At 44.9% G+C, this 9,202-nt stretch overlaps 1 protein-coding gene across 1 annotated transcript; it reads right to left on the bottom strand.

The window, feature by feature from the left end:
• Positions 1-1,030: 1,030 nt before the first annotated feature.
• Positions 1,031-8,835, bottom strand: LOC129520483 (cytochrome P450 4A12A-like). Its single transcript, XM_055341483.1, has 4 exons — positions 8,796-8,835; positions 3,814-3,878; positions 3,599-3,675; positions 1,031-1,199 (listed from the first exon to the last, which is right to left on the bottom strand). The coding sequence occupies exons 1-4, from the start codon at positions 8,833-8,835 to the stop codon at positions 1,031-1,033; spliced, it is 351 nt and encodes a 116-aa protein (XP_055197458.1).
• Between the last annotated feature and the right edge of the window lie 367 nt (positions 8,836-9,202).

Genomic DNA, 9,202 nt, shown 5'->3' with positions numbered 1-9,202 from the left:
GCTTTCTAGCATTTTCCCTTACTTGTTATGAGTATGATTATGCATGTGTAGGTATGTGGGTCTGATTTTTTCCTTCCTTGTTTTATAACCTGCACATCAAATGTAACACGTAAAACTAGTAGTTAACTTTTTGTCATAGCACTTAGGTTACAGCATTTTGGGGAGAAGAGAGAAGACCTTCCAAAAACTTGGGCTTTGTTTTTGGGGAAAAGGGACTACACAGGTTCAGTCATAGGCAGCTGAGCTGGTAGAGCATGACTTTATTTTACTTGGTTGGAGACAAAGTATGGTGTAAGGGAAAGTGTGAATGCCAAGAGGACAAAAGGGGGACTGACATGTCTCGCATTACGGGTGCACTTGGATTGGCTGGAGTACCCTTGTTCAATTAAACAAAACTCTAGATGTTGCACTAAAAATTTGACAGGTATGGTTAACATCTGACTCAGCAGAATTAAAGAAAAGGATATTTCCATGAGAAATCAGGAGGCCTAGTCCCCTCATTGAATAGCCTTAAGAGTGGATTCTGAGAAGGTGGAAAATACAAGAGAAGAGATTATCCCTTAGATTATCTACTTGCCTTCGTTGCGACCCAGTGACTCATTTCAGATTTATGACTCCTAAAACACAAGATTATCCCTTTGTGCTCTTTGAAAGAACTAAGTTTGTGTAATACGGTAAAGCAGTAAGAGAAAACATTATAGGGACAGTGGAGCAGCAGCCAGAAACAACAACAGGGAGAGGACACACTTTCAGAGCCTGAAAAATAATCAGCCATGACGATTTATGTGGACAGTCAGAGCGACAGCTCATTAGGAGAAAGGCAACAGACAAACAAGAAGGAATCATGGAAAAGGGTGAGACACAGAAACACAATCTCATGTGCAAGAGCAGGAGAGCAGGAGAGCAGGAAGGCTGGCAGGTGGGCAGAGGAAAGCAGGAAGTGAGCAGAAGCCAGCAGAGAGGAGAGACTGACAGGAAGACAGAATGGCAGGCAGGAGGCCCTGGGGGCTCATCCTTGTCCCCACAAGTGTTAGAGGAGCTTCCTGAGATGCAGGTGGATCCCATTCTTGGACATCAACACAATTCTTGGAGTAGGAACAGGGATCCTGAAGGGATCTGGTGCCAGCTCAAAGCGAAGCAGGGTCAGGGCCACAGCCACCTTCAACTCGTTCATGGCAAAGTGCTGCCCGATGCAGTTCCTGGTTCAGTGAGGGAAAAGGAAATGAGGAGTGGCCTCAAAGCCCCTGCCAGGAACAGTCCCTTCAGGGCCAGCCTGCATGGGCCCAGCCCTGATCCCCTTCCCTCAGGACACATGCACATCTCTACCCCAAGCCTTGCTTTGTTAACACTCTCCCCTTGACCTCTGACAAAAGTCTACACTCCTCAGGATTAGCTCCTCCTCTTACCTCTGCTCTCAGCAGGCCTGAAACCCTGTTACAGGAGGGTCAACACTTTGAGCCTCAGAGCCAAGTCAAGTGATCACTACAACAGTTAATCATTAGGTTCTTTGCTCTCTGAATCAGCCATTTCTGGTTTCACAATGTGGAGGCCAGGCCAGGGCACCAGAGGGGGTGGGCTGGGCCACACTTCAGGTCCTAACCATATCCCGCGGGCACACGGGGATCCAGATTCTCATAGAAATGACAAGATGGAGTCGGGTAAGGAAGTCAGGATGCCAACAGGGAAGCTCCCTGCAGGCGCAGAGCCTTAGGGATGCTCAAGCTGCTGCACCATCTGCCTCCCAGTTTGGGTCCAGACTCCTACCTGCCCATCAGCCCCTCATTCAACCAGCTGCTGTTGCCTTCCAATTCTACTGCAGAAGTGTCCTGCCTATCATCCCTCAGCTGCTGCTCAACTGGACTTTTCTGTCTCCTGCCTCTGGTCCCTCTCCTGATACCCCACCCTCCTATACTCAGAACCCCCCATGTCCTCCATCACAGGTAAGCATGCCCATAGGGCTCAGCGAACATCAAAGCCCTCTCTGGGTTGTTGACACATTCACAGGTCACCTATCCAGTTCTGTCTCCCAGCCCAGCTCCTGTTGAGGATATCCAAGAGAATGCCCTCTCTCCACCTCTGCCCGCCAAATACCCAAGGCTAAGGGCAATGCCAACTCTGCCTTCAGCCACCCCACACACAACCCACCCACCATTGGCTGTGCCTCTTCATTCCTGGACCCTGAATCACATGGTATTTTACTCAAGGACACGTCACTTTCCAGTACAGGACAGTGCCAGAAACATGGAACGTCCTGCTGTAGGGTCAATTAGTAAATGAGTGAGGGCAAGAAAGAATGAATGCATGATGTGTCTTTTGAGTAGAGGCATTTATTTCTTGACTGAGAACTCCCTGAATCAAGGGCAGTTTCCCATCTCATAGCATAGACTTGGCACAGAGTTCGGCTTAATAATTATTCTTAGATATTGAATGAGGTTTACCGAATTGAATAGGAAAGCAGAAAGGAATAAACAGAAGTCTCCATTAGTTCTGAGCTAGGAATTGAGCTGTCTACCCCTCTCCTATCTCTAGTGACAACCACATGACTTGCACCAATGTCTAGGAGGAAGGAGGTAATCCCAGGAGGAAACCAAATCCTGGCCCAGTATCTGGAGAATAGTTTGCTTAAAGCCTATTCTGGAGAGTAGATTCACTTAGTTCAGAAGGACTGAAGATTCATATATTTGCTAAAATGCATTTTTCTAATAACTACTTAAAAAGTTTACAGAAGTTACTATATATGATTTATAGGACAATTTCAGCAGCCCAGGAGGACTTCACTCAGGAGGATAGTCATGCAGCTGAACAGCCATTTCAAGTGTCCTTTCTATTTCATATGCCATGAACTTTCAAATGCCACTTGTCATGTACATATACAAAACTGTGGATTTTCTCTCAAAAGCCATTTAATATCCTCATTTTATATACTTGCTTATTGGATAATTGGACTCAAAGTGTAATATTCAGGTATGTAGAGCCCAGTATGTACTGATTTCACAACGGAGAAAACTGTCAAGTATTCATGATCATTTCCATGCAGTCCAAAATTCTTTTGAATAGAGGCTAAAATACTGGAGACACAAGTTGAATACTTCTGAGGCCCTTAAGAGATCGCAGGATATTTTCCTCTGTAGGCTTAAATATTTCAGACGTGAGGCAGCTGAGGATGGAAACACATGCACCTAGGCATCGGTGCAGTGTGAGGGTTGAGTGGAGAGAGGGGCTGGTTTGAGAATGTGTGCAAAAGAAATCTTTTTATTATACCCTGATTTGACTTTGACAACACTTGAAAACTACATGTGACAATATCCAGTACTAAAGTCACTCTCATAAAGTGAAGAAATAACAAGAATGCCTAGAGCCATTGAATAGCCACTGACACTGAACTGTGGCTGGAGACTGAGTGAGACAAATGGGTCAAAGTTTCCATAGCCTGCAGTGATTACCAAATTTCTATCGTGCATAGAGACACACACCTCTTTCCCAGCACACCAACATGTCAGGGCATATCTGCAACACCCATGGAAATGTAGGAAGTGACAAACAACAGGAATGTCCCTAGTAAACAGCCCCTCCTCCCATCCCAGTACAAGTGCCTCACCTTGATCCTCCTGAGAAGGGCAGGACAGCATGGCTGTGTCGAGAGGCATCTGGTGCAAAGCGGGAAGGGTCAAACACCTGTACAGCAACCCCAGGTTCAGGGTGGTGTGGCCAGCTCCTTCTTCCTCTCAATCTCATGACACACCCAGAAATGGAACAGGAGGAAGGATTGGCATGCAGAGATTCCCCCATACCATCCTCCCAAGGCCATCATACCTCTGGGTTTGGCCACACATTTGGGTTGTGGTGAAGGGCATAAAAGGAGAGCAAGACTAAGAATCCTGTGGGGCAGAAGAGGGAAGAATGGCCATACCTGCCTGCGGGGCCAGGTGTTTGCTCACACAGCTTGGCAGCTGCTATGAGAGTCGCTTCTCATCACTCTGAGGGGAATGATAGTGTAGCAGGAGAGGTGAGGCAGACATGGCACAGCACATGTGACCAGATTAGTAGATATCCAGACCAGGGTGAGAAGCAGAAAGAACTGGAGGCTTATGTTAGAGAGCAGCTCAAGGGACAACTCACGTTTACCAAGTACTATCCATGAGCCCTAGGGGAATATGCATTGACTAATCCATCTCACAACAACCCTCCAAGGAAGGCCCAATGCCCGTTGTTCACCTGAGCACCTAAGCCTCAGAGAGGCTGAGCAACTTGCCTATGACTGGGATGTGGCAGGGCTGGGATTCAGAGCAGAGGTGAGCTAAAAGGTAGACTAGACCATGGCAGGGACCTCAGATGTGGTCACCAGCTGCTCTCTCCATCAACCTGAGGGCTCCCTGGGAGTGGGCCATCTGAAGAATGAGAGTGGGTTTCCTGATATACTTGATGTACTCAACCCCGTAAGGGTGAAAGAAGAACTCTCCCTGCTCCAGGGCTCTCCCTCTCTAGCGATCAAATCTTGGGAATTAGAATTGTATGGTATTTCTGAGCCTCTTCCTGAAGCCAACATCTCCTTGTAGAGAAGGTGCAATGTACTGAGTCATCATTATTTTTATACAAAATGTTTCTGTATTTCCTTGAGAAAGTGAGAGAGCCCATGACCAGGGGAGTGGCAGGGGGAAAAGCAGACTCCCCACTGAGCAGGGAGCCCCATCCCAGAATCCCAGGATCATGACCTAAGCCAAGACATACACACCAGTGCTGAGCCACGTAGGGCCCCAGAGTCATTATTTTAACTGGCCGGTATATATTTTTTTGCAGTTGTCAACAAGGAGTTATCTTATCATTACATCAAATCCGGATGATATCCAAAAGGAGTATCAATAAAGACAGAAATCCTGCAGGAGTTATGTTCTTGGAGTTGGGAATAGGAGTAGATAGCTTAAAATTACAAAATGTCAGTGCCATCAATGGGAATAATATAGCATCATAAAATGATGGAACCCTTGGGGTTTGAATGTTTGTCGTGGATAAGGAGAGAACTTAGGATTCTATTCCTTCGACATCTAAGAATCGAGACACATATTCATGTTATGTGGAGAATGAACAGATAGAGAATATTCTCTCTAGGTACAAAGGGGAACTCCCATTTATTTTATTTTATTAATATATTTTTAATGAAGCTCTATTTGCCAACATATGACACCCACTGCTCCTCCTGTCAAGTGCCTTCCTCAGTGCCTGAAACTCAGTCACCCCATCCCCCCGCCCATCTCGCCTTCCACTACCCCTTGTTTGTTTCCCAGAGTTAGGAATCTCTCATATTTTCTCTCCCTTTCTAATTCTTCCCTCTCATTTTCCTTCCATCTTCTATAATCCCTTTCACTATTTCTTTTTTTTAATAATAAATTTATTTTTTATTGGTGTTCAATTTGCCAACATACAGAATAACACCCAGTGCTCATCCCGACAAGTGTCCCCCTCAGTGCCCGTCACCCATTCACCCCCACTCCCCGCCCTCCTCCCCCTCCACCACCCCTAGTTCATTTCCCAGAGTTAAGAGTCTTTATGTTCTGTCTCCCTTTCTGATATTTCCCACACATTTCTTCTCCCTTCCCTTATATTCCCTTTCACTATTATTCATATTCCCCAAATGAATGAGAACATACACTGTCCTTCTCCGATTGACTTACTTCACTCAGCATAATACCCTCCAGTTCCATCCACGTTGAAGAAAATGGTGGGTATTTGTCATTTCTAATGGCTGAGTAATATTCCATTGTATACATAAACCACATCTTCTTTATCCATTCATCTTTCGATGGGCACCGAGGCTCCTTCCATAGTTTGGCTATTGTGGACATGGCTGCTAGAAACATCGGAGTGCAGGTGTCCCGGCGTTTCATTGCATCTGAATCTTTGGGGTAAATCCCTAACAGTGCAATTGCTGGGTCGTAGGGCAGGTCTATTTTTAATTCTTTGAGGAACCTCCACACAGTTTTCCAGAGTGGCTGCACCAGTTCACATTCCCACCAACAGTGTAAGAGGGTTCCCTTTTCTCCGCATCCTCTCCAACATTTGTGGTTTCCTGCCTTGTTAATTTTCCCCATTCTCACTGGTGTGAGGTGGGATCTCACTGTGGTTTTGATTTGTATTTCCCTGATGGCAAGTGATGCAGAGCATTTTCTCATGTGCGTGTTGACCATGTCTATGTCTTCCTCTGTGAGATTTCTCTTCATGTCTCTTGCCAATTTCATGATTGGATTGTTTGTATCTTTGCTGTTGAGTTGAATAAGTTCTTTATAGATCTTGGAAACTAGCCCTTTATCTGATACGTCATTTGCAACTATCTTCTCCCATTCTGTAGGTTGTCTTTTAGTTTTGTTGACTGTATCCTTTGCTGTGCAAAAGCTTCTTTTCTTGATGAAGTCCCAATAGTTCATTTTTGCTTTTGTTTCTTTTGCCTTCATGGATGTATCTTGCAAGAAGTTACTGTGGCTGAGTTCAAAAAGGGTGTTGCCTGAGTTCTCCTCTAGGATTTTGATGGAATCTTGCCTCACATTTAGATCTTTCATCCATTTTGAGTTTATCTTTGTGTATTGTGAAAGTGAGTGGTCTAGTTTCATTCTTCTGCATGTGGATGTCCAATTTTCCCAGCACCATTTATTGAAGAGACTGTCTTTCTTCCAATGGATATCCATCACTTTACTTTAACAACTCTTTCTATGGTTATAGCTGACTTCCATGTCACTGATTCCAAGAAACACATTTCAAACTCGATCCTTGTCTCAAGACCACTCAACATCTGGCTATCATTTAAAGTATTTCAGGGATCCCTGGGTGGCGTAGCGGTTTGACGCCTGCCTTTGGCCCAGGGCGCGATCCTGGAGACCCGGGATCGAATCCCATGTCAGGCTCCCGGTGCATGGAGCCTGCTTCTCTCTCTGCCTATGTCTCTGCCCCTCTCTCTCTCTGTGTGACTATCATAAAAAAAATAAAGTATTTCAGCATTGTCTCCTTGTATCCCACAACACCTGGTGCTCCTCATGTCCCTCCGAATCTCTCTGCTTGCTCCTTTTCCTCCTCTGGAAGCTCACAGCTCTAGACTCAGTTTTTAAAATATTCAAATCACTTAAGGTAACACACCAACACTGCTAGACACAATCAATGGTTTCCTGACTCACTGGTTGTGTCATCTGAAGGAGTGAAGAGGTGGAGAGATCAACACAACTGGTGTGGCACACAGGCAGCAAAGATGAAAGGAGAGAAAATCTTGGAATTCTCAGCCTGGAGAAAGGGGCTCAGGAAAAGCTGCTTTTTTTTTTACTTAATTTCTTTATTCATAAGACTAGATGAGGTCGAGATAATCCATAAAGATCCTTCCAGTCATATCAGCTATCCATTGTACTATATCTGTCCCCTCCCCAAGGCTGTGAGCTGTCCCAGGAAGAGGTGTACACTCGATCCATCTTTGTATCCTGGCATTGCCCAGCACTGGCTGATGTACAGGATGCAGCAATGAAGATAGAGACTGGCTCTATGCTTCCTTTCTGAATATTTCCATTCTCTTATTCTGGACTGTTGTGGGAGAAAATACATAATGGAATCATGTGTCCTGGGCCCTCTGCATGAACCTGCTATGTAAATTCCACTTAACAACTGCTTGCCGATGCCCTCAGCATCACCACAGCAGCTGCTCCAAATCCCTGCCCTGCTCAGGCACTCAGTCCTCTCTGCCCCTGCCAGGGCAGAAGATGCCTCAGAATACTCTGAGAAAATTGAGGTTATCTGGCATCAGAGATGTAAGCTGCCCACGCCCCCCCCCCCCATCCTGCCTCCTATGCCTCTAATGCGTTGGTCTTCCCAGCTGGATGTCTTCAAAATTGTAACTTACGTGCTGTCAAAAACAGACTGAAGAGATCACTGCATAGTCTCAAATTTTTCATAAAGCTGTCTGGGACTTGACATCTATGAGGTTTCTATGCCCTACCCCATCCAGCTCATTCCTTCTATTCAACAACTTACTCATCCCCTGGCCCTATTTTTTCTCTCAATGCCCTTCTCTCAGCACCTTCTATTCTTCCTCTTTATCAGCACTATCTCCCTTAGGAACACTAAGGGAGTGTTTTCCCCACTATGAAAACAGCTGTCATTTTACTTCATTCTTCTTCTCTTCACCTCCCTTCCCACACCGTGCCTGATGGTTATTGTCTTAGGAGACAAATCCCTTGACCTAGGATGTCTCCGTTTCTTTGTTGTCCTCTTGTGTAGGTCATATACCTACATTTTACATTCCTCATTCTGCTCATTCCTAAAAGCCCTCAAAAAGTTTGTCCAGTTCAAGTGAATAGCTATTTCTAAAGCATATTAAATAACTATTAGTAAAGCATCTACTATGTGCCTAGCTCAGAGCTGGGCTCCAAAGGAATCTAAGAGATGAGGAGAGGAAATGTTTGCACCATCATGGAGTTTCCAGGAAGATAAGTCAAACATGAAAAGAGATATATAATGAAGGTGCATAGAATTGCTAACTATGGAATGAGTCATAAATGAAAATATGAATAAATGAAGTATCAAATGAGAGGTATGAAAATGAGTGCTTCGATTGTTCATAGGATAGATTCCCAAAGGGCTGGATGGTTAGAGAAGCATTCCTGAGGAGGTAAGTCCTAAGGGCAGGTTCAAGAAGAACAGAAGACACATGGAAGGGGGCTGGAGGCAGAGCAAGAGAAAAGAGTGATTCTTCTTGCTCTATCTCAATGTGGAGAAACACAGGGATCATCCTAGATTTCTTCCCTACTGGGTGCACATCTGATTACCAACTCCATCAAAAACACTCTCCAATATTCTCCCACTCATTCTGCCTCTCTGTTCCATGGCACTCCCCCTTGCCAGGCCACTATCACACCTTATCTGAATATTGCAAAAGTGTCAGAAGTGGTCTTCTAGTGCCAGTCTTTCACCCACTCCATACACATATCCTTTATTCCTGTCCTTGTTAAGATCCTAGGACCTGGATTCTTGAGAATGGCCAGATTTAAATCCTGATCCCCATTCTCACCCTCTGATGTCTTGGGCAAACTTCATAATCTCTGTGTGTGTCAGTTTCCATATATATACAATAGGGATAATGGTAATAGCTACCTCAAATTTTTATTATGAGTACTAAATGAGTTACTACATGTAAATCATTTTAAAATAGTAGTTGACACTAAGTAAGCACCCA

Source organism: Nyctereutes procyonoides, unplaced genomic scaffold, assembly GCF_905146905.1.
Source record: "Nyctereutes procyonoides isolate TBG_1078 unplaced genomic scaffold, NYPRO_anot_genome, whole genome shotgun sequence".
In the NCBI taxonomy this organism is placed as follows: Eukaryota; Metazoa; Chordata; class Mammalia; order Carnivora; family Canidae; genus Nyctereutes; species Nyctereutes procyonoides.
This window is presented reverse-complemented; position numbering and strand designations above follow the sequence as displayed.

Excerpts from the sequence above, each read along its gene's own strand:
- LOC129520483 (XM_055341483.1), bottom strand. The coding sequence starts at position 8,835 with ATGAGTGGGAGAATATTGGAGAGTGTTTTTGATGGAGTTG. Across the intron at positions 3,879-8,795 it reads GAGTGTTTTTGATGGAGTTG|GATTCTTAGTCTTGCTCTCC; the intron begins GTAATCAGATGT and ends TCTGCCCCACAG. Across the intron at positions 3,676-3,813 it reads ATGTGTGGCCAAACCCAGAG|GTGTTTGACCCTTCCCGCTT; the intron begins GTATGATGGCCT and ends GTTGCTGTACAG.